At 47.8% G+C, this 25,112-nt stretch overlaps 1 protein-coding gene across 2 annotated transcripts in view; it reads right to left on the bottom strand.

The window, feature by feature from the left end:
• The window catches only part of MTHFD1L (methylenetetrahydrofolate dehydrogenase (NADP+ dependent) 1 like), a 1,218,839-nt gene that overhangs the window by 200,785 nt on the left and 992,942 nt on the right, over nucleotides 1-25,112 (bottom strand). For both annotated transcript variants that reach the window (XM_078649387.1, XM_078649386.1), the window contains exon 25: nucleotides 17,500-17,607. In XM_078649387.1, the coding sequence (XP_078505513.1) occupies nucleotides 17,500-17,607 (108 nt within the window). The remainder of the gene's footprint in view (nucleotides 1-17,499; nucleotides 17,608-25,112) is intronic.

The following is a 25,112-nucleotide window of genomic DNA, read 5'->3' as shown; positions in this document are numbered from 1 at the left end:
GGTCTATCACAGGTGACCTTTGTCAACTATGAGAAGATTACAAAGAATTCAGAACACTGCTGCTAGTCTACTATACGTAAAACTACAAGCACACTTATCCCCTGCCTGAGAGCACTACACTGGTTACCAGTTGCCAGAAGATCCACCTTCAAACTACTTTGTAACACACACAAAGCAGTACATTACGAAGAACCACACTTCATCAGGAACAAAATCACCTAATGAATACAACAAAAGAAACCTAGGCTCGAAAATGGCTCCCCGCCTCAAAATTCCTACATACAAGAAGCACAAGTTACTACTTGTGTAACGATATATCTGTAAGAGACATTAGTTAGTATTAGATTCCTTACCTTAGAATATCCCCAGGCGTCAGACTGGATCCGGAAACTTTTGCGTAGCAGTACCATTGCGCGTCGGTAGGCGTCGTCTGCGGCTCCGCGTCCGTCGTCGGCGTCGTGGGCGCCGTGATGACGTCGTCGGAGTACTTAGACGCCGCCTCCGCGTGCTGACGTCAGTTCTTAGACACAGCTTTTCCGCGCCAGAAACGCAGAGCCATGTTAAAAACCAACACTGGTGCCATTGAAACTAGGGCCCTGAAAGGGGACAACCCTAACCCTAGATATTGATTCGCAGAACGGGGAGGATGGGTGGGTCGGTAAGGAATCTAATACTAACTAATGTCTCTTACAGATATATCGTTACACAAGTAGTAACTTGTGCATCTGAAAGAGACACGTTAGTATTAGATTCCTTACCTTAGAATAGATACCCCAGCAATACCAACCCCGGTGGTGGGTCTGCGAACCAATAATCACACCAGAAAGTCCTGGAGGACGGAACCGCCAAAGAAGCCATCCCTCCGGACTTGGCTGTCCAGGCAGTAGTGTCTCGCAAACGTGTGCAGCGACGCCCACGTAGCTGCCTGACAGATGTCTTGTAAGGGCACACCCCTGCCCAGGGCAGTGGTAGTCGCCGTGGCTCGGGTGGAATGAGCCCGCAATCCAGCCGGGGGCTCCTTCCTAGCCAAAGAGTAGCATGCCTGGATACACAAGATGATCCACCGGGAGATGGTCCTCTTGTGCACCGCTTTCCCCTTCTTAGCGCCCACGTAACCAACAAAGAGTTGGTCATCCACCCGGAACTGGCGTGTGCGACTCAAATAAAATGAGAGCGCACGTTTTGGGTCCAGACGGAGGAGCCGCTCTTCCTCTTTAGAGGGGTGCGGTGGCAGGAAGAAGGTTGGCAAGGTGATAGACTGCCCGATGTGGAAGGCCGTGACAACCTTGGGCAGGAAAGAAGGGTTGGTACGTAGCACCACTTTGTCCGGATGGACAGAAAGGAAAGGTGGAGTACAAGAAAGAGCCTGGAGCTCACTCACTCTCCTGGCAGAGGTGATGGCAACCAGGAAAGCTGTCTTCAAAGTCAGAAGGCGAAGAGGACAGTTGTGAAGTGGCTCAAAGGGAGCGCACATCAGAAAGGTAAGAACCAGGTTTAAGTCCCACTGAGGCATCACAAATGGAACAGGAGGAAACGTGTGTGTGATGCCCTTAAGAAATCTGTTTACAATAGGGGATTTGAACAAACAAGGCTGATCAGGTAGCCTGAGAAAGGCTGAAAGGGCAGAAAGATAGCCCTTGATAGTGCCTAGAGCAGAGCCCTGCTGGGCAAGAGAAAGAAGGAAGAGAAGAACCTCAGAAAGAGGGGCAGCAAGAGGATCCACAGCCTTAGCTGTGCACCATGCCACAAATCTGTTCCACCTGCAGGCATATAACGACTTTGTGGAAGGACGCCTGGCTGCCAGAATGACGTTACAGACTTCAGGAGGCAAGTCAAATGGCCTCAACTGTCGCCGCTCAATCACCAAGCATGGAGGTGGAGACTGGACAGGCTCGGGTGGAGGACCGTCCCCTGCTGCTGCGACAGAAGGTCCTCCTGAAGAGGCAGACGAACCGGGGGATCGACTGACATATTGAGTAGCTCTGGATACCAGTACCTTCTCGCCCAGTCCGGAGCCACAAGGATGACTTGGGCCCGGTCGCGCTTGATCTTCTTCAGCACTCTGGGTAGAAGTGGTATAGGCGGAAAGGCGTACAACAGACCGCAACTCCACTCGTGACGAAAAGCGTCTCCGAGCGAGTGCCGCCTTGGAAATTCTAGAGCGCAGAACTGATGACATTGCGCGTTCTCTTCGGTGGCGAATAGATCTAACCAAGGCTCTCCCCATCGCTGAAAGAGGCCTTGCGCCACGTCCGAGTTCAGACGCCATTCGTGATCCATCATGCACCGACGGCTGAGCTCGTCCGCCCTGGCGTTCAGAGAACCTGCCAGGTGTTGAGCCACCAGGGTCACGCCCTGGCGTTCCAGCCATTGCCAAAGGCGAAGAGCCTCCTGGCAAAGGGTCCACGACCCCACACCGCCCTGTTTGTTGCAGTACCACATGGCGGTGGTGTTGTCCGTGAACACCTGCACTACACTCCCCCGGACAGAGGGGAGGAATGCCTTCAGTGCTAGACGAATCGCCCGCAACTCCAACAGGTTGATGTGGAGCCGGGCCTCCGCCGGAGACCAGAGGCCTCTGATCTCCGCCTCTCCCATGTGGCCTCCCCAGCCCTGGAGGGACGCGTCCGTCACAACTACGTGCTCCGGTTGGGGAAGGGAGACGGATCTGCCGCTGACCCAATCGCGGTCTGTGAGCCACCACTGCAGCTGTCTCGCAGTGCCCTCCGAGATCAGGACGTGGTCGGACAGATTGCCCTGATGATGGGCCCACTGAAACTTCAGGTCCCACTGCAGAGCCCGCATCCGCCACCTGGCGTGATGCACCAGAAAGGATGCAGGAGGCCATCAGCCAAAGAAGCCGCAGCGTCAACCTGACCGAGACCCGGGATAACGGCTGAAAGATGGGAATCAGAGCCTGAATATCCCGGACCCGCTGTTCGGGTGGATAAACCCGAAACTGCGCCGAGTCCAGAACCGCTCCGATGAAGAGGAGCTTCTGAGAGGGACACAGGTGTGACTTTGGCACATTGATGGAGAACCCCAGCTGGTGCAGGAGATCTGCCGTAGTCTGGTGGTGGCTGACGACTGTCAGGGGCGAGCCCGCCTTCAACAGCCAGTCGTCCAGGTAGGGGAAGACTGAAACCCCGAACCTGCGCAGATGAGCTGCGATCACCGCCATCACCTTCGTGAACACCCGTGGGGCGCTGGTAAGGCCGAAGGGGAGCACGGTAAACTGAAAGTGCTCGTGGCCAACCGTGAACCGCAGGTAGCGTCGGTGGGCCGGCAGGACGGGGATGTGGAATTAAGCGTCCTGCAAGTCCAACGCTACCATCCAGTCTCCTGGGTCCAGGGCAGCTAGGACCTGAGCCAGTGTCAGCATCTTGAACTTCTCCTTCCGGAGGATGCCGTTGACGTTCCGTAGATCCAAGATAGGGCGCAGGCCCCCTTTGCCCTTCTTGGGTACCAGAAAGTAGTAGCAACCACACCCTAGTTCTGGCCCAGGAACGCGCTCGATGGTCCCCTTGGCCAAGAGGGCCGTAACTTCCTCCTGCAGAAGTCGCAAGTGATCCGCCGATACACGGTGGTTCTGCGGTGGCATGGCTGGAGGAGTAGCCTCAAAGGGGAGGGAATAGCCCCTTCGGACGATCTGCAGCACCCACCTGTCCGATGTGACAGTGCGCCAGTGGAGGAGGTGATGGCGAACCCTGCCCCCCACTGGCGTCACATGGGCCTGAAAGCACGGACTAGGAGGGTTTTGAGGCGGATGCTGCGGGGGAAGGTATGGACTGACCTCGCCGCTGCCCCCGACCGCCCGGACGGCGGTTCCCACGGCCGCCGCCACCGCGTTGGGTATTGCCCTGCGGAGCGTGGCTGGCGGCGCGTGTGGGTGCACCCCTTCCGTGGCCACGAAAGGAGTGAAAGGCAGCCGATTGCTGGCGCTGGCCCGAGAGGCCCAAGGACTTGGCCGTAGCCCTGGAGTCCTTAAAGCGCTCAAGCACATGGTCTGCCTTGTCGCCAAAGAGGCGACTGCCATCGAACGGCATGTCCATGAGCGTGCTCTGGACATCAGCCGAGAAGTTGGTGGACCTCAGCCAGGCGTGGCGTCTGACCGCCACCGTCGTTGCCATCGCTCTACCCAGCGAGTCGGTGGTATCCAGCCCACACCTGATGGAATACTTGGCTGCATCCCGGCCCTCCACAAGGGCTTGGCCGAGTTTGGCCCGTACCTCCAACGGACACTCTGGCAGCACCTCCGCGACCTTATCCCACACAGAGTGGGTGTAACATCCCAAGAGGCAGGCGGTGTTGGAAGACCGCAGGCCTAGACTAAGGGATGAGAAGATCTTCTTCCCATACTGGTCATACCTCTTGGATTCCCTGTCGGGCGGGGCCTACGGGAATGCGGTCTGGGAATTGGAGGCCTGGATGACCAGGCTCTCGGGGGTAGGGTGGGAGGACAGGAAACATGGGTCGCCCGGGGCTGGGCGGTGGCGTCTGGCCACGTTCCTATCTACGGGCGAACCCGTAGCGGGCTTGGACCAAGTGCCCAGAAGAACGTCGGTCAAGGCCTCATTAAAGGGCAGCAGAGGCTCAGCCGAGCTTGACTGCGGTTTAAGGACCTCAGTGAGGAGGTTAGTCCTCACGGCCGCGACGGGGAGCTCAAGGCCCAAGGCCTTGGCAGCCCTCATCAGCACCACACTATAGGTTGCCCCCTCCTCCGAAGCCACGGTAGGAGGGGAGACAAAACCAGTGTCTGGAGAGGTGTCCAGGCCACTGGCCTCCCTAAGGTCTCCTGTCCAGTCCTCATGAGACTGACACTCCCTGGTCAGAGGGTCCTCAGACCCCTCCCAGTCCTCTTCATCACCCATCTCCCGAAACCCAGGGTTCTCAACTAATGGGGCCTGTACATAAAAGTGAAATTCACCCAACGGCGTGTGGAGCGGCGCCCATCGGGGCCGTCCCGACGACTGAACAGGAACGAAGGTGGAACCGGGGATGGCGCCGCCCGAGGACGGCGCCGCCCGAGGACGGCGCCGGAGGCGACACCTGCGGGTCCGACGCCGGGGAGGCCGTAAGATCCACCGGCGACGAACCAGATCCCGAAGGAGGGCCAGCAGAGTCCTGCGGCGCCGGGCCCGAAGGCACCGGCGGCGTCGGGACAACTGAACCCCCCGGCGCCGGGCCCGAAGGCGCCGGCGGCGTCGGGATAGAGGGGACCTGCGGCGCCGGGCCCGAAGGCGTCGGCGGCGTCGGGGCCGAAGCACCCGACAGCGTTGGGGCCGGAGCCGCCGACCCGCTAGGGGCCCCAGACGGGTCCGCTGGGCCCGAAGGTGCCGCGGCCTACCCTCAGAACTGTGGTGGCTCCGAGCCCGCGACCTGTCCCTCGACCTCCCATGGGATCGGGACCTCTCGCGGCGCGGGACCGACTGCCGGAGTTCGAGTCGCTTGCGAGACCGCTCCCGCCTGGCTTTCGAAGAGAGGGCCCGGCAGTCGGAGCAGGCCTTGTCGTCGTGGTCGACGCCCAGACAAGACAAACAGACGCGGTGAGGATCCGTGACCGACATCAGGCGGTCGCAATCGTCACAGTGCTTGAAGCCGGGCATCCCTACGGCACCGTTCGGAGTCGAGAGACTCGAAATAACAATCAAAAAGTGATCAAAAAGGTAGTAAAAAATTGACTAGGGTTACTGCTTTTTCCAGATCTGCGCTTGCTGGCGCGGAAAAAAGAAGAACTTATGTCAGCACGCGGAGGCGGCGTCTAAGTACTCCGACGACGTCATCACGGCGCCCACGACGCCGACGACGGACGCGGAGCCGCAGACGACGCCTACCGACGCGCAAGGGTACTGCTACGCAAAAGTTTCCGGATCCAGTCTGACGCCTGGGGATATTCTAAGGTAAGGAATCTAATACTAACGTGTCTCTTTCAGATAAAAAGTCACAGGTGAGCTATCTTTCTCTGTTCAAGCAATCGTTATTTGCTGCCCACAAACATAAGATCTAGTGACAACCATTTCTGCTTCAGAAGATTAGTCAAGAGCTGGTTCTTCTCCACATGACTATTATACTCACAACCCAACAGTGTACCATAACAGTATACTCAGAACAGAAACTGCTATTCACGATAAGGAGATGAGGTTGTCATTATACATGTATCATTGAACTTTGCTCCCTGTATCAGCAGATACATTTATTTAAGGGGAACATTTATATTACTCCACAAGATACAGATGCATTTCAATTCACGTGAGTCTTTTAGCCTAGATGTGGTAGACATTAGCACACAAAGTTACCAATTTTGGAGGAAGTCCTCTACCCCAATGCATCGCCACTCATCAACAATAGCGCCAGAGCTGTATATTTTCACACATGCTTTAGAACATCTTTTACATAGCCTAAGAGCGCCACTGCCTGATCTGGCCCCGCCTGTACATTGATTATTTTAACAAACTCCAGGACTATTTTCAAAAAGTAATCATGTATAATAGGGCACACTCAAGCTAGGTGTAAAAATCCTATGCTTCCGCTATGACAGCGCAGGCAGTCCGTATCCTCTCTTAGGCTGAACCTGTGCAATTGATGGACATGTTACTTGCCTTCGGTAATGCCTTATCTAGTAGAGGCTCTATCTAGCTGCAGATTACTTACCTTCAAATTATCCCCAGGCGTCAAGCCGGATCCGGAAAAGTTTTCAAGCAGTACCCCTGCACGCCGGTAGGTGGCTTTGTTCGGCTTGGTGTGTCATTGTCTGCGTCATTCGCGCCAGAAGTGATGTGCATGGTGCCTATGTTGGCATCACTCAAGCACACGGATGTCAGTTTCTTTTCATGACTTTCATGCCAGAAGTGCGGAGTCACGGAAAACAGACCACTGGTGTGGAAAACTAGGGCCCTGAAAGAGAAAAGGTTTGTCCCAAGAATTCCATTTGCAGAGCGAGAAGGATGGGTGGGTCGGTAAGGAATCTGAGGCTAGACAGAGTCTCTACTAGAAAAGGCACTACCAAAGGTAAATAACTTGTCCATCCTATAGAGACTTCTAGTCGCAGATTCCTTACCGTGGAATAGATACCCAAGCAATACCTCGGAGATGGGCCTGCAAAATAATTTCAAACTTAAAAGTCCTGCAGGACTGAAAGGGCCAAGTGCCCATCCCAACAGAACCGACTGTCCAGGCAGTAGTGTTAAGTGAACGTGTGCAGAGAAGTCCATGTTGCTACCTGGCAGATGTCCAGGACCGAAACGCCGCAAGCTAACGCAGTGGTCGCTGCCTTGATCCGCGTGGAATGAGCACGTAAACCCACAAGGGGTGGCTGATTGGCCAATGCATAGCAGATTCATCGGGAGATAGTCCACTTCTGCACAGCCTTTCCCTTCTTCTCTCCCACATACCACACAAAGAGTTGGTCGTCCACCCGGAACTCTTTTGTGCGGTTAAGGTAGAATGACAACATTTTTTTTTGGGTCCAGATGGTGAAGCTGCCATTCCTCTTTAGAGGCATAAGGAGAAGAATAGAAAGTAGGCAGGCAAATGAGATGAACTGTACTACATGAATGGGAGCGATGACTTTCAGTAGGAAGGAAGAACTAGTAGAACCAGTTTGTCTGGGTAGATGTTCAAGTATGGAGGCTTGGATGACAAAGCCTGAAGCTCACTGACCCTGCGGGCAGATGTTATTGCCACCAGGAAGGTCATCTTGATGGTAAGGAGCCTGAGATAACAGTTGTGCAAGGGCTCAAATGGAATGCACATCAGGAACATCAGAACTAGATTAAGGTCCCACTGAGGCATAATGAAGGAAGGAGGGGGAAACAAATGTTGCAAACCTCTCAAGAACCTATGTACAATAGGGGATTTGAAGAGGGATGGCTGGTCAGGCAACCGCAGAAAGGCTGATATAGCAGAAAAGAAGCCAATTACGGTGCCCAGAGCAAAGCCCTGTTGTGCAAGGGAAAGAATACATCGAAGAACCGGAGAAAGGGGATCAACTTGTTTTTCAGCTCACCATGCTGGAGGAACACCTGACTGGCATAATAACATCACAGACTTCAGGATGAAGGTCGAAAGCTGTTGCTCAATCTCCACTCAAAAAGGCAGAGCATTGACAGGTTTGGATGAAGAACCCTCCCCTGCTGCTGCGACAGAAGATCCTACCAAAGAGGAAGTTTAATTGGAGGATCAATGGACATGCTCACCAGCTCGGGATACCAACCCCCCCCCCCCCCCGCCCAGTCCGGAGCAACAAGGATGACTTGGGCCCAGTCGTTCCTGATCTTCTTGAGCACTCTGGGAAGGAGTGACATTGGTGAAAAGGCATACAGGAGGCCTGAGCTGCACTCAAGTTAAATTGTGTCTCTGAGCAAGAATCGCCTCAAACTCAAGAATGCAGAACTGCTGATATTGCGTGCACCAGGTGGTGGCCAACAGATTTAACCGAGGCTCTCCTCACTGCAGAAAAGGCTTGCACCACCTCCTGATGGAGGCGCCATTCGCAATCTGCTAGGCATTGTCGGCTGAGTTTGTCTGCCCTGGTGTTCAAAGAGCCTGCCAGGTGTTGAACCACCAGGGAAATGCCCTGCTGTTCTAATCACATCCAGAGGTGCAGAGCCTCTTGACAGAGTCCACGATTCCACCACGCCCTGCTTGTTGCAGTATCACATAGGGGTGGTGTTATCTTTGAACACTTGCACTAACCTTCCCTTGATGGAGAGTAGAAAGGCTTTCCCTGCCAGTCGGATAGCTCAGAGCTCCAGAGGGTTGATGTGGAGTTCGGATTGCGATGGAGACTAGAGGCATCTGATCTCTACCTCTCCCAGATGTCAGCCCCATATCAGGAGTGAAGCATCTGTCCATACTGTTCCATCTGGTTGGGAATAGGAGAGGGGTCTGCTGCTGACTCAATCGCGTTTGGTTAACTACAACTGCAGATCTTTCACAGTTCCCTTCGGGATCTGGTCTACGCTGAGAGACATTTCCCTGATGCTGCGCGAACTGGAACTTTAGATACCACTACAGAGCCCACATATACCAGTGGGCATGTATCACAAGCATGATGCAGGAGGCGTTGATTGTGTGGATTCTCTTAACTTTTTCTTACCCACAATATCCTGCAAAGATGTAACATTGAATAAAAAGACCTTCTGTGCATTTATGTGACAAACTACAGGAATGTGCAGGGATCCGCAAAATTCCTACCACCCAGCGTTCCCGCACTTGTTCCGATAAAAAAGCTACCCTACTTGTATGCCTAGACCAACTGCACGCATCAGGAATGGATCACAGCAGGGTCAACAGTAGCCCTCATGCAAGCACTACCATTAAACCTTGTGTGATCCAACCTGTTGTGGGCACTAGGCCCAGGCACACAAGTGGGGTAGCATTTTTATCGGGACCAGTGGGGAAACGCTGGGTGGTAGGAAATTTGTGGATCCCTGCACATTCTTGAAGGTTATGTCACAGACATTCAAGGAAAATTTGTGTTTCCATTCAACATTTCAACTTTGTGGTATCCTCACAAGTGACACCTTCCTGGAGTCCCCTTGATGTCTCCTTTTCAGAAATGTCTGGGTTTGATAGATTTCCCTACATGGTTGCCAACCCCAGGACTATTTAGTACACCTTCCATAGTTGTCATTATAGCCACAATATATTTTGGGCCCTTATCTGTAGTGGGCACTTGACCCACCCACACAAGTGAGGTTGCATTTGTATCAGGAGACTTGGGAGACCGCTGGGTGGTAGGAAACTTGTGCCAGCCTGGTGATCCTACAACTTTCCCACACAGAAATGTGCCGAAAATGTGACTTTTCAGATACATTTTAGGTTTGCAGGGTATTCTGGGTTCGAAAACGTTGGGGTATCCACGCAAGCCACACCTCCCTGGACTCCAGCGGGTGTGTAGTTTTCTGAATGTCTGGATTTGGTAGGCTTCCCTAGATAGACGTCGATTAGAAACGCAGGTGTCCCCCTTGCAAACCCAGGTTGTGAGACTTGGGTGAGCACAGGGTGGTAGGAAATTCGTGGCTGCCTGCAGATTCCAGGACTTTTCCTCACAGAAATGCAAGAAAAAATGTTTTTTTAGGCAAAGTTTGAGCTTTGCAGGCGATTCTGGGTAAAAAATAACCTGTTGACAGCCATGCAAGTCACCGCCACCCTGGACTTCCCACAGGTGTCTAGTTTTTAAAAATGTGCTTGTTTGGAAGGTTTCCCTAGGGGCCAGCTGAGCTGGGGCCCAAAATCCACAGCTACCCACATGGCAAAAAAACACATTGTTTTTCAGTGGAAAAAATATAATGGGTCTATGTTGCGCCCTTTCGTTTGCAGGGGGCTTGGCCTACCCACACAAGTGAAGCACAATTTTCTCAGAAGACTTGGGGGAACGCTACATGGTAGGAATATTATGGCTTCCTGCAGATTCCTGGACTATTTCCTCACAGAAATGCAAGAAAAATGTGCTTTTTTAGGCAAAGTTTGAGCTTTGCAGACGGTTCTGGGGGGAAAAAAACCTGGTGACAGCCACGTAAATCACCCCACCCTGAACTTCCCCAAGTGTCTAGTTTTCAAAGATGTGCTGGGTGATAGAATTCACTAGGTGCTGGCTGAACTGGGACCAAATATCCACAGCTAGACACTTTGTAAGAAAAAAAAAATTTCATTCTGCTGGGTGAAATATGATGTCTCCTAGGTCAAGTTTTGGAGTGTTTTGTTTCGCTGACGCAAGGCCCAGCCACAAAAGTGGGGGACCATTATTATTGGGAGACATATGGGAATACACAATAGTAGAACATTTGTTATTACCAATTGAATATCTTTACGTTTGTGCCTTTCAAGTGTAATCAAGTGTGTAACACACACGAAATTTTACAAAATTCAATCTGAAACACATGCCATTATGGGTACCCATAAATTCAGAGATCGTCACACAACCACTACTCCTAAACTAGTTATCTGGTGTACATTTCAGAAATACTGAGTTTTCCTTCATACCCTTTTTTTTCATTCTTTGTAATTTACAATATGAAGTGTTGCATAGTCAATCGACACTGACAAACCATTGTAAGGTGCAGCTCTGTAGTTGCCTCTGGGTACCTCGGGTTCTTGGAGAACCTACAAGCTCTATATATATCCCCGCAAACAGCAGGGTCCAGAGAACGTAAAGGTATATTGCTTTCGAAAATCTGCCATACTGCAAGACGTTGTTACACATGAAAATGTTTGGCTGTTTTTTTCAACTTCATTTCAATATTTCTTGATTTCAACTGTTACGTTTTGTGGGGAAAACCTTGCAGAATCTAGACAAATGTCCTCTTCCTTAATTCAGACTTATCTAGTTTTCATAAATGTATTGCTTTCCAGGATCCACCATGGGTTCCACACCCGTTTCCACCCCTAACTGGAAGGAGGTTGAAAGCACAAAATAGGAAAAAATTTAAATGCCAAAACTGTTGAAAAATTTGGTTTTCTCATTCATGTCTGCCTGTTTCAGAAAGCTGGGAAGATGGATATTTTAACACCACAAACCATTCATCGATGCCTTTTGCAGGAGAAAAAACAGATACTTTCTTCTTCAGCACTTTTTTCCCATGTTTCCCAAAAACTGTAAATGTAGCTATATTTTGGCAATTTTCTTTGTCCCCTCCAGGGGAATCCACAAACCCTTGGTACGTTTAGACCCCTCGGGATTTTGGAAAAAAGGACGCAAATTGGGCATCCATATCTTATGTGGACAAAAAGTTATGGAGGCAAAAGCGGAAAATACCCCAAATAGCCAAAAAATGCTTAACGCTGGGCGGAACAGCCTAGCAGCTAAGGTGTTAAACATTTATTTATATGTATTTTTAAAAAGTAAAAAAAATATTTTAACATTATTTCCTATGGGATTCTATTTTAAGTCCCTACCTCCCGTATTTGATATGTGAGGGTGTTGCAGTATCCTTGGTTGGCCATGTGTGGTCCTGTACTTACTCCAGGCCCCGGTCTGAGGAACTACTGTTTGGAGTCTTTTTTAGCTATGCTAACTTTACACTCAAATTTGGCACCAACCCCAGTTTAAAATCTACACTTTATTGTGCATTTACAATTGGAGAATAGCTCAAAGTAGTACATTTACTATAAAGGGTAAACTAGATTTTCCCAATTGTAAATTTATCTTTGTGAATAGGCCCAATGTGTTTTGAGAGGGAGTGAACAGGTCTGAGGGCACGCCCGCTGGGCAAAGATACCATATACCATTCATGATCTGCAAGATGACACCCACTCAGCCCATCCGCCCGGATGTTCAGGGACTCTACTAGGTGACTCACTGTGAGGGAGATTTTGTTAAAGTCCAGTCACCGCCACAGCACACAGAGAGAGGGCATAAGATCCCACTCTGCTGTTGTAGTGCCATATGGCTGTTGTATTTTCCTTTAGTACCTGGATTGAACTACCCTTGTTGGAAGTCAGAAATCCATTAAGGGTTAGGCAGATGGACAATCCTCCAAAAGACCGATGTGAGGATATTTCTCCATGGGATACCATAGACCTCGAATCTCTACCTGATCCAGATGATTGCCATAATCTAAAGTGGGAGCATCTGTCAACCCTGGTACCTCAGGAGGAGGAATGGAGAATGACCTGTCATATATAAGGTTAACTATCCAACATTCACCACTGAAGGGCCAAGGCTGCCTTGTTTGAGATCAAATGTCCTGTTCACAAGGCAAAGCTATGCCAAATGTAGGCAAAGATTCCACTGGAGAGCAAACATGTGCCAGCGAGTGAGGGGTATCAAGAGGATGCAAGAATCTAGGAGCCCAAACAGTCTAATTATTGTCAAGGCTGGGATAGACGTTCTCAACTGAAGCATCAATATCAAGCATGAATGTCCTGGACTCTGCAGTGGAGGTAACATCATTAAAGCAACCGTGTCCTCAAAGGAACTGATAAAGTAAAATCTCTGGGAAGAGCCATGTGAGGACTTAGAATGTCGCTGTTGCAGTAATGACACTGCTGTCCAAAGGTCGTCCAAGAATAGCTCAGGAGAGCCCGCTTCAACATCCAATAATCAAGGTACAGGAATTTATGGATCCCTAACCTTTGAAGATGGGCCAGCACCACAGACATGGCATTTGTAAAACTAGATGCTGGGGGTGGAGTAGCCCGAGGTACGCTAAGGAAAGTGCCTTTTTGTCATGGTCACCTCCACTTTTTGCCCAGTAGTACTGATGTTCTTGACTGAATGTGCACTTGGTCCTTGCTAAACAGGCCCCAATGACTGTAACCCAATTGGCAAGGACTTTAGAACCCTTATACATCCCTGGTAAATGGTACCTATGGTACCCAGGGCATGGATACTAAAGAGGGTCCCTACGGGCCACCGCATGTATTATGCGACGCAAAAGGAACTCTACAAAAACTGCACGAAGGCTGCTACCGGAAGATGAAAGGACGCACGCCCTTCTGAAAACACATTACACACTCCATGTGTTCAATGCCCAACTACATTGCATGTCTTATATGTAAGTCACCCCTACAGCAGGCCTTAGAGCCCTAAGACAGGATACATTACAATACATGTGAGGAGCAGGAGCAGGTATGCCCCTGTGATGCAGAGTACTACTATTACTAGGGCATTGCGAGTGATCAGGCAGCCATGTTAAAGGTATGTACTGGTCATTACGATTTACTCAGCTACATAATGGCTGCACTGAAAATAATGGTGATTGGTATTACACATCTTCTTAAAACTATACTGATGCCAGAATAATATTTATTGTGAAATGCACTCAGAGGCACCTTAGAGGTGCCCCCTGAAAACCTACTAGTCCTCTAGTGTGCTGGCTGACTGGTATCGTTCAGCCTACCACCACAGACAAGATTCTCATCCCCTCTAGGTGACAGCTTGCACTTGGAGGCCTTTCACACCTCCTCCAGTAGGATAGCTAGTGGTTTATTACATCAAGGCGAGAGACTTCAAAGCTTCTGTCTCATCTGATATGAGACCCTGGCTTCCCCCCACACCTGGGGAACGCCACCCCCTGCCCTGAGGCCCATTTGGCAACAGAGCAGGTGGAATAAAAATTATATTTATTAGGCGTTTTGCACTTTCAGGCTAGGCAGACACCTAAGGTGGGCCACCTGAAGTGGATAGACAAGAAAGGATTTCACCATTTTGAATTTGGAGAAACTAGGATCTCTGGGTCAGGCTTATGCTCACTTCCCATAGGAACTGGTTATATGGGGATGCCGTCAGCCCAGGGGTAAGTTGCTCATTGGCTACTACCCTACACTCTATTTAGAGCTCCCCTTGACACCATGAACTTAGATTTGTCTACTTGGAACGGAAGGAAGTACAAAGAAGAGCCGAAGCTCTGAGAACAGAGGTCCTGCAACGAGATTTGCAGCAAACACTGCCTGGTTGCTTGCACCGTGACAGTCACAAACACGAACTCATCCAGAAGCTGAACAGCCTCCCCAAACCCTTGGAGGATTGTTCTCCTCTTCAACAAATAAACAGCATCTCCCTTGGGGTGGAGGAGCCATCCCCTGAATCTGCAAGCACCGACCGCATCGACCCAGTACTTGGCTTTGCTGGCCATTGGGCCCACCAAAGGAGCAACTTGCCAGGAAGAGACGGTCATGAGTCCAGGTGGTCATCTCCATCGTTTTCCCCAAGTCTTGAGATGCTGACCCCTCCAGGAGCATCTCAGCACCAATACCCTGGGTACCAGAGCCTTTCCATCTACCAAGGCTTGGTGTGTGCCCCTTCTGGAAACCACAGACACTGACTTACCGACGAGGGACTTCAGGATCCATGAGGCCTTCGTCGAGAGTGGCCCTGTTTTCTCTCCCTCTCAAGGTTACCAAAGCCAAGTGAGAGCCTCTAGGTACAGTGAACCGCCGGACAAAATACCTCTGCACCCAAGCCCAGGTTCGGTAAATCGAACTCCAGAGACTTCGGAAAGCCTCAAGAGTTGAGCCCCCCCTTTGGGCTCTGCCAGACTTGTCCTCAAGTCCCCACTAGCAGCCTTTCTTTTACAGGTACATCTTCCATAGACTTTAACATGTAGTGCTGGATGTTAGCAACTTGACCAGCACCTCTGCACCCGGACCCACCAGGGCAGATAAAATCGAACTGCTGGTGGTTTCTTGACCTTGGCCCCTATGCACCTTATGTCCTACAAGGCATCCTCAAGAAACGTTTGCAAGTAAAACTATGCAGTGTGAGTTTCTCCCATAAGATAACATTACCACGTTCGAGGCTCAAACCAGTTATTCAACTGTATTTTCTATTTCTACAAAAATATATAACTCTGACAGTACTTACCTGATTCCGATGATTAATGTGTCTGAAAAAATATATATAACAATGTGTGCTATTTTTCTAAACGGGTCTCAGATTTCCTTCTTGAGTGTCTCTCTCATTTATGGAATCTGTGTGTGCAATAAATGCTTAACACTACCCGTTGATAAGCCTAAGCTGCTTGACCACACTACCACAATCAGAACACTCGGGATTATTAATTTAAGACCAGTAGACCAATAAGGGTGGTCTGTGCTTTTTGCATGGTGTTCCCTTACATTGGCACTACCACATAAAAAAGCCAGTTTCCTACAGTACGTAGTCAGTCAACGACAGAGGAGGGCCTGCAGGCAGAAAGAAGCCTGTATGGAGTCCCCTGTGGATCCACGGGGCATAAAGATATATCAGAGGGATCCAGAACTATCCTGGGATCCAGAACTAACTTGAAGATCAAAGGCACTATCTCTCTGAAGGCCATGATTTTGAAGTGGAGTTGATGATGGCCCGGGGAACTCAGGGTGCCCTGTGTGTTTGGACTTACTGTGTTCTGTTTGTTACTTGTTTCTTAACTTTGGAATTACCCAAGGATGGTAGATGGGACGGGACTGTGAAAGACCTTGAGATTTTGAGCTGGATGAACTTGTTTCTTGTACTCTACAATGTAGCATTTACCTTCTCGCTCCCTGATGGCCTTCTAATGCATTGTTGCAGGACTTTGAGTCATATTTGTTACCAAAGACCAATGTTGTGTGGGTCAGTGACCGAGATCTGCTTGCGACATGCAAGGCATGGTTTGAACCAGGAGTCTTTAACAGGTTGATCGTGAGCTACCAGTATTTCTCAGATCCTCTTGGAGTAGCACATTGCCTCTCAGTCCAGTTTGGTAAATTGCAGCTGAAAGGCTGGGAAAGAAGACAATGCAGGAGCAACTGTAAGCCATCCTTTTCTTAAATTGTTTAGCACTGCTGCTTGAGATTTAAATAAACAGTTAATGCCCCACATCAGAAAACAATGAATTCCTTAATCCTAGAAACACGTTACATCTATGATGATGAAACTCAGAGGTTTATTTCCGCAAAATCAGTAGCAGTAAATTCTTTATAAGTGAGCTGCACCACATTTGACTTTCTTTTTCTTTCACCCCTCCTCCCTTTTTTTTCTTTCTCTTACTTTACTTCTCTCACTTTTTCTCGTTTCTTTAATTCTGTTACCTTTTTTCTTCTCTGTGGTCTTTTCTCTCCTGCCTTTCATTCTTGATATTCTTCTCCTTTTTTCTCCTCTCACTTGCTCTCATGATTTCTTTTTCTAGAGTCAGTTTAAGCACATCAATCAATGAACTTCAGAGCATAGGCCAGATGATGATAGTCTTTCTGGCTCTACCTCTCATCATGAGAGTATTGGCATCATATGTACTGAATGACAAAGAGGCCACATTTCACAGTGAGACACTCAACTGTCAGTTGATTCATAAAGAAAAGCAAAAGGACAAATTTGGTCCTTGGGCACAACACAAACCTTTCTCGATTTAGCTCTTCTGCCATTATTGGTGTGTGCGGACTGTAACAGGAAAGAGTGCCCTAGGTGCAGTGTTTAGGTGCTGTATACTTTATGTGCTGTTATCTAATCCAAATATTAGGCAGGAGCTTAAGAGGGTTTTCATGGACCAGACGTAGCTCTAACCAATGAAGAGACCCCTGTTTTAAACCCTGTATTTCTGGGGGAATACCTTTGCACACTGTACTAGGTTTTTTTCAGAACACTTTAAAACATTTGAAAACTTTAGGGAGCTAAGCTTCAGATCTGCATCAAAAGGCGCAGAAAGAAACTGACATCAGCGTGCAGGTGGGGCACCTATATGCAGTTTTGTGTGGTCATGTCTGTGGGCATGACTGAGGTTAATGCGTGACCTGCCAGCATCCAAGAACTACTACAACTTTCTGGTCTGGCACATAAGGCGATTCACAAGGTGAGGAATCGGCAGTTAGAATTAATCATCAGAATCTGCAATATAATACATAATGGTGTCATCGGTGACCCCCCCTAGGAGCCCTCTTGCAAGAAACATCCAAGTTTCCTGGTCTAGCAGAGATAAAGATTGCAAATATGCAAGGTCAAAGGTTTCACAGACGTTAATTTGCTTTTTAAGGTCTTATTAAAACCTAATTTACAAAGAGGCAAACTTTTCTTGGGCAATATATTATTTATGAAACTTTTACCTGCTGACTGTATTGGTCTATTTTTGATTCGGCTTTAGGAGACAGCGATATGTCTTCAGCTCCATAGACTCTCTGGGCAATGGTCCTTATCTTTTCCACAATGGGAAGCTGAGGAATTAAAAAGAAAAATAGTTTTTTCATACTTCAATGCAAAAACACATGTAACATTTCTCGTTCCCATAACCTCTTCTCCATTGAGCCAAACACTACTTTATTGCCCTCCTACGCAAAAAACTCGGAAATTCTCTAAAATGAAAACAAAAAAACACAGAAGCCTGTGCTAGTCATGCCAAGCTATCCCCAGCAGAGGACCTACCACGGTATGCATGGTATAGCTTAAACACCTTTATCTTTTCAACTGGCAAACTAGTATCTTTAAAGTCTATCTAAATTGTCCAGGTGCAGCTCTACCCCACCCTGTATTGTCCATTTCCACTGCCCTTCTCCAGCCGATTTTCTGCAATATTTTAATTGCTTCAATGAATCCCTCATATTATTCTAATAACGCCCTACAGCTGTCTATGGTAAAAAAAAACACAAGAATACCAGCAGCTATTGACCATATAAGATTCCCTTGACCGATTTTGAGACATTTTGGAATAGAAGTAATTACCAACTGTTGAAAACTACCCGTGATGCCAGAGAGATCTTGCCCACTGCCCACTACTTGCCCCATTCCAGGAAAGCTCAATGAACAGCGCGCAGCACAACAGCACTACTTCTCTTCCTGTGACTTATTTATTTGAAAAGTTCTAATATATAGTTAGGGCCACTTCGCAGGCAGGTAGGTCTGACTTGGAACACGCAGTCAATCGTTCGGCTTCAAGCTGGCAAAGCAATATACACTGGGAGCACACAATCATGAAAGTCATGCTTAAGCAGGAGCTATAAAGGGTCAATAAGTGGACACAAAGGTATTAGTAGAGTGTACTTAAGGCCTGTAGGATTGTCTTCATGCTTTTCTGAAATATACAAGAGCTTGCAAGAGAGAGTCCATGGAATTCTCGAAAAGATTTAATACCTGCCAATCTGGATTATGCACTTGGTTGAGCACCAAGACAAATACCACTCAAATGGTGGGCTAGGCGGTGGGGAATACCTTTATGTTTTGACATTTTTAAGCATAGGACCCTCCTGTTCATTTCAAGAGGGCTGGGAGGCAAGGCCCTGGAGCATTTCTTCTCTTTTCATACCAGTTGTACTGAGTTTCTGTAGATGCGATCATAAGGTTCTGGATTAATCCCTGAACAATGCAGACACTTTCGTGGATCAATCGTTAGCCATGCATTTAACATGTATGTGTAGTTGATGTTTAATCTTGTTACCTTCATTATCCTAGAGTCCCAACCTCTTCCTTTGCAAATTCTCCTGGCAAGGTAATCTGGACGTATCCCTTTTGAAACTCCCTACCTTTCTCTTTCTTAGGTATAGCTTTCTAGAAAGCAAATTATAGGTTCATGGTCTCAGACCGAATCCAGGAATAACTCAGAGATGGTGGCCATGGTAAGGAGGGGTGTGGCTACCTTGGGGAAATACTGGAAAGCAAATCTAGGCATTCACGTATGGTGTGCGTAGGTAAAACCAGTGCTAAGGAGCTGAGAGAGCCTTGAGTTTGTTTCCGCAGTAACCTTAAAATTGGAGGGGTGTGGATATCCTGTGGAAACACTGGAAAGCAAATATGGGCATTCACCCATGGTGTTACTAGGAGGAAACAGTGCTAAGGGGAAGAGAGTCAGCCGCCACAGGATTCCCTCCTTGGGTTCCTAAAACGGTACATTTTCTGGAGTCAGTCACAGTTTATTGCCTACTGTCCAGTTTGTCTAACTGGTCATTAACAAAACTAAGGAGGATCTTCCTATCCTTGTTCCTGGGTATCCTCCACCTTCTCTCCAAATGCAGATCCCTTCACTGAACTAAGGTCTACTGTCTACTATGACCAAAATGATCATCTGCCATTCTACTGTGCAGGTAATGCTGTGTTCAAGCCGATCTTTTTGTTTTCTTCCAGAAAGGTAGAACTCGCCCATGCAGTTCTTACACTGCTTCACAAAATTGTCAGACCCCATTCAACACTTGGGGCAGATGAGGGCCACAGGACAGACAGGGACTATTGGGCTACAACCATGGTAGTTGCGGTCATTTGTGCCACTGGTGTTCTAGGGCTCATCCTGCTATGGCTCTGCACACTGGACCAAATACAACCCTTCCACACTTGACAAGGGTGAGCAGTCATAGGCTTCCCAAGGCGGTACTGTGAGGGTACATGAGCTCAGAACTCAATCAAACAACAGGCACAATAGGAAAATAAAGTACTTTTTAATGACAAAGCAATACTAGAAGAACAAGTTACTTACCTTTGATAATGCCTTATCTGGTAGAGACTCTATCTAGGCGCAGATTCCTCACTTTAGAATTATCTCTAGGCGTCAGACTGGATCTGGAAATTTGTTGGGAGCAGTAGACCCCTACGTGCCAGTAGGTGGAGTTGATCAGCTCTGCGTGGTGTCTTCCGTGCTGGATGTGACGTTTGCTGTGCCTATAAAGGTGCCACCCCAGCATGCTGACATCAGCTTCTTTTCACAATTTTCCACGCCAGGAGTGCAGAGCCACGAAGAACACAGACCACTGGTGTGGAAAACTAGGGTTCTGAAAGGGGAAAACCCTGTCCCTAGAAATCCATTTGCAGAGCAGGGAAAAGAGGTGGATGGGTAAGGAATCTGGAGCTGCATAGAGTCTCTACCAGATAAGGCATTACCAAAGCTAAATAACTTGTTCATATGCTAGAGACTTCTAGCTGCAGAGTCCTTACCTTAAAAAAGATTCCCAAGCAATACCTACCCGGAAGGGGGTCTGCAAAACAATATCAAACCAAAAAATCCTGCAGGACTGAACGGGCAAAGTGCCCATCCCTACGGACCTGACTGTCCAGGCAGTAGTGTTTTGTGAACATGTGCAGAGAAGCCCACTATGCTTCCTGGCAAATGTCCAGTACCGGGACTCCACATGCTAAAACAGAGGTTGCAGCTCTGCTCTGGTGGAAGGGGAACATCCATTACATCGCAACTTTTTCAACGCACTACCATTACAAAGAATCCATTACAACGCAAGTGCCTTTACAACGCATGCTATTACAACGCATGCTATTACATCGCATGCCATTACAACCCATGCCATTACAACCCATGCTATTACAACGTAAGTATTTTTTTATTATTATTTTCTTTTTTTTTCTTTTTTAAAAATATTAATTTTTTTATTAATATTTATAATACCATAATAATAATCATTAGTAGTTCTTTTTTTGGTAAAAAAATAGGTTTTAGAAATTAATACTCCTGTAATGTTTATAAAATCAAACTAGTTCTTTATAGTAGTTAAAATAATACTCATAATATTTATTACTTAGCATAATATTTTTTTAAAAATTGTAATATTATATTATTATATTATTTTAGGCATGAAATAGCATTTAAAATATATTGTTTAAAATGTTTTACTTATTACTAATATCGTTAAATGAATATCTGTTTTTTCAAATTTGTTGGTTCGATTTTCAAGTGTGTTGAAATCTGTAAAATGTAATTAATTTTTTTTTTTATTGTGGAAAATTATATAAAATAATGCTATGTATTTATTTGCTATGTGTTCTACTTACTTCAATTTTGCTGAGTTGAAGTATTATATTTGTTGAGTTTTCGTTGCTCGGTAAATGTAGGAGTGTCAGGAAAATCCGTCTGCTCTCACCGGTAGTCAGTTAACCACTGGCTTCAAAATGGTGTCTTACTAGTATTTATAGGTTTTTGTGGGTGTCGCCATAAAATTAGGGAAAAGTACCATTTTTAAATGTGTTTTTTTCTGAATCATTTGATGTGAGAACTTATATTGTACATTTTATCTTTAAAAGTTAGTGTTTTATCGATTCAACAGTGTTTACTCCTCCATTTTGTTTTCAGTGGCTTGGTGTTCGGGTCATGAAAACTGTTGTAGGCTTTTACCTTTGCTTTTGAAATGGCAGCTCTGTTTGTTTTAGCAACTGTTACTCGGATTAGTTAGGTGAATGTGATTTATTTGTGTTTCTATATTTTTTTTAAATGCTTATTTTTTTATTTTTAATACTGTTTGTTACTAGATTAATACTCTAGTATTAAATGTAATACCCGAGTATTAATTTTGTAAAGATGCTCGTTTTTAAAAAAATATGGGTTTAATTGCTTACCACATTTTAATACACTTCTCCACCCAAAACCCCTATTTTCCCTGCATCCCGTCCCAGTAGGTATTTTACAAAATTAATTAAAAAATATAATTTTTTTGCGTTGTATTGTTTGTCGCTGTAATGGTAGTTTTAAATCTTTTAAATTACTTTGTGGTGTAATGGTATGCGTTGTAGAAACTTTCGTTGTAATGGTATTTGCGTTGTAAAAAATGCGTTGTAATGGCATGCGTTGTAAAAGCATGCTTTGTAGTGTCATACATTCATCAGGAGATGGTCCACCGCTGCAAAGCCTTTCTCTTCGCTCAAACATATGCCACGAAGAGTTGGTCGTCCACCCGGAATTCTTTTGTGCGGTCAAGGCAGAACAGCGCTCTTTTTTGGTCCGGTCTGTGACATTGCTCCGTTTCTTTAGAGGGATGTGGCAGAATGTAAAAATAAGGCAGGGTGAGGGACTGGCATACATGTAAGGGAGTGAAGCTCTAGTTAGTAGAACCAGCTTGTCTGGGTAGATGTTCAGGTATGGAGGTTTGGATGACAAAGCCTGAAGCTCACTGACCCTCCAGGCAGATATTATTGCCACCAGGACGTCCGTCTTGATGGTAAGGAACCTGAAAGGACAGTTGTGCAAGGGGTCAAAGGCAGTGCACATCCAAAACGTCAGGACTAAATTAAAGTCCCACTGAGTCATGACAAAGGGAGAAGGTTGCTAACCTTTCAAGAAGCTATGCCCAATAGGGGATTTGAAAAGGGATGGCTGGTCAGGCAACCGCAGAAAGGCTGATATAGAAGAAAGGTAACACTTCAAGGTGCCCAGAGCAGAGCCCGGCTGGGCAGGAGAAAGAAGAAAGAAAAGAACCCGTGAAAGAGAAGCCGAAAAAGGATTAACCTGCTGTTCAGCACACCATGCCACACACTTGCCTCAACAGAAGGCGTATACTGTTTTGGTGAAGGGACGCCTGGCTGCCAGAATAACATCACAGACTTTGGGCAGAAGGTCAAAGGCTGTCAACTGTTGCTGCTCAATCTCCATGCAAGAAGGCAAAGCCTTGACAGGCTTGGTTGAAGAAACTTCCCCTGCTGCTGCAAGCGAAGATTCTGCCGAAGAGGCAGCCTGATCGGAAGACCAATAGACTTGTTTAACCACTCGGAATACCACACTCTCCAAGCCCAGTCCAGAGCCACAAGGCCTGGTCATTCCTGATCTTCTTGAGAACACAGGGCAGGAGTGGTAGAGGCCTGAACTCCTCTCAAGACGAAATATGTCCCCAAGCGAGAGCTGCCTTGGAAACTACAGTGCCCAGAACAGCTGTCAATTAATGTGCTCAGTGGTGGCGAACAGATCTAACAAAGGCTTTCCCCACTGCTGAAAGAGACCGTGCACCACCTCCAGATGGAGATGCCATTTGTGATCCGCCAGGCATCTTCAGGCTTAGCTCGGTCACACTAGCGTTCAGACCGCCAGGTGTTGAGCCACCAGGGATATGCCCTGATGTTCCAGTCATGTCTAGAGACGCAGGGCCTCTTGACAGAGGGCCCACGATCCCACCCCGCTTGTAACAGGACCACATGGCGCTGGTGTTGTCCGTAAACACCTTTACTAGGCATCCCTTGATGGAGGGTAGAAAGAATTTTAATGTCAACTGGATCGCCCGAGGATTCACAACGTTGATGTGTAGCCTGGATTCTGCCAGAGGCCTCTGTTTTTAACCTCTCCCAGACTGCTGCCCCATCCCAGAAGTGAAGCACCTGTCACCACTGTCAGATCTGGTCAGGGAAGGGAGAGGGTTCTGCCGCTGACCCAACTGTGGTTCATTAACCACCAATGCAGATCTTTTGCAGTTATCTCCAAGATCTGAACCATGTCCGACACATTTCCCTGATGCTGCATCCACTGGAACTTCTGCCCAACTGCAGAGCCCACATATGCCATCGGGTATGTTTCATATGCTGGATGCAGGAGGCCATGATTCCCAGACGCCTCATAGTCAGTCTCACCCTAATCCAGGATAGAAGCCAAAGCATAAGTATCATAGCCTGGACTTGCCGTTCGGGAGGATAGGCTCAAAGCTGTATTGTCAACAGAACAGCGCCGATGAAAGGCTACGTCAGCGAGGGAGCCAGGTAGGTCTTCGGCATGTTGATAGTGAACCCCAGCGAATGTAGGATGTCCGCTGTAGTCTGGAGGTAGGAGATGACAGCCGGGGCTAGCCCACCTTCAACAGCCGGTTGTCGGGATAGGGGAAGACTGGCACCCCCTGATCTCCGCAGATGAACTGCAACCACCATCATCACCTTGGTGAACACCCGAGGGGCACTGGTAAATGGCAACAAGCATTTGCAATGCAATAGGTCTCGGGTTAATTAAGTTTGAGCTATTGGCATTGCTAAATATTGCAACACCAACTGTAATATTCCATGCAGCACAAGAGCAGTGATGAATGTGTGAACAGGTGGCCGTGTTTGCCCGTGCATGTGTGTGTGTGACACATTGTGCACGTATCCATGTGTGCGCTGGCTTGAGAGCGTGTATGCCTCGTGTGTGCATGGATCCACGTGGCATATCTAAACAAACTTTTACGTGTTTCTGTGTGGCATTGAGTGTGCGTTTTTATGTAGCCGAATGGAACCATGTGCAATTGTGTGGGCTGCGTGAGTGCCTATATATGTGTGTATGCACCTGTGGGCTTATATTTGTGTTTGCTTGTGTACTTGCATGGCAATATAGAAATGTGTTATTGTGTAGGTGCGTGCATGTGTATGCGGTCTTATATGTGCCCTGGTGTATTTGCGTGTCTGTGCTTTTATGTGCTTGTGTTTCGATGTGTGCATGTGTGTTCATGCTTATATGTGCCCTGGTGTATTTGCGTGTCTGTGCTTTTATGTGCTTGTGTTCCGATGTGTGCATGTGTGTTCATGCTTATATGTGCCCTGGTGTATTTGCGTGTCTGTGCTTTTATGTGCTTGTGTTTCGATGTGTGCATGTGTGTTCATGCTTATATGTGCCCTGGTGTATTTGCGTGTCTGTGTTTTTATGTGCTTGTGTTTCAATGTGTGTGTGGGATTTTGTACACGGCTGTACCAGAGCAATGGCATTAACTAAAGACATCTTGCATTTTTACAACGGTTTCTACTGGGGAGACAGAATAACAATATGTGGGTAGTCTCAAAATGTCTATATTTTACACAAAACGGGCAGAGACTGTTTTCACAGATGAAAACAAAATGGCACGTCGGCAGACCTGCGAGGCCTTTACAGGTTCGCACTGACCTGAAGCACTGGGGGCTCGGGCATCTCGCTTCACTGCGCAGATCTGGTGGCAGTGCGGGGGAGGGCTGATCCAGGTGGAAGAGGAGCCAGGATCATACACCCTCTCCTGAGCCTGTGAGCCCGGACCGG

The sequence above is a fragment of the Lissotriton helveticus genome, chromosome 6 (assembly GCF_964261635.1).
Source record: "Lissotriton helveticus chromosome 6, aLisHel1.1, whole genome shotgun sequence".
NCBI classification, from domain to species: domain Eukaryota; kingdom Metazoa; phylum Chordata; class Amphibia; order Caudata; family Salamandridae; genus Lissotriton; species Lissotriton helveticus.
This window is presented reverse-complemented; position numbering and strand designations above follow the sequence as displayed.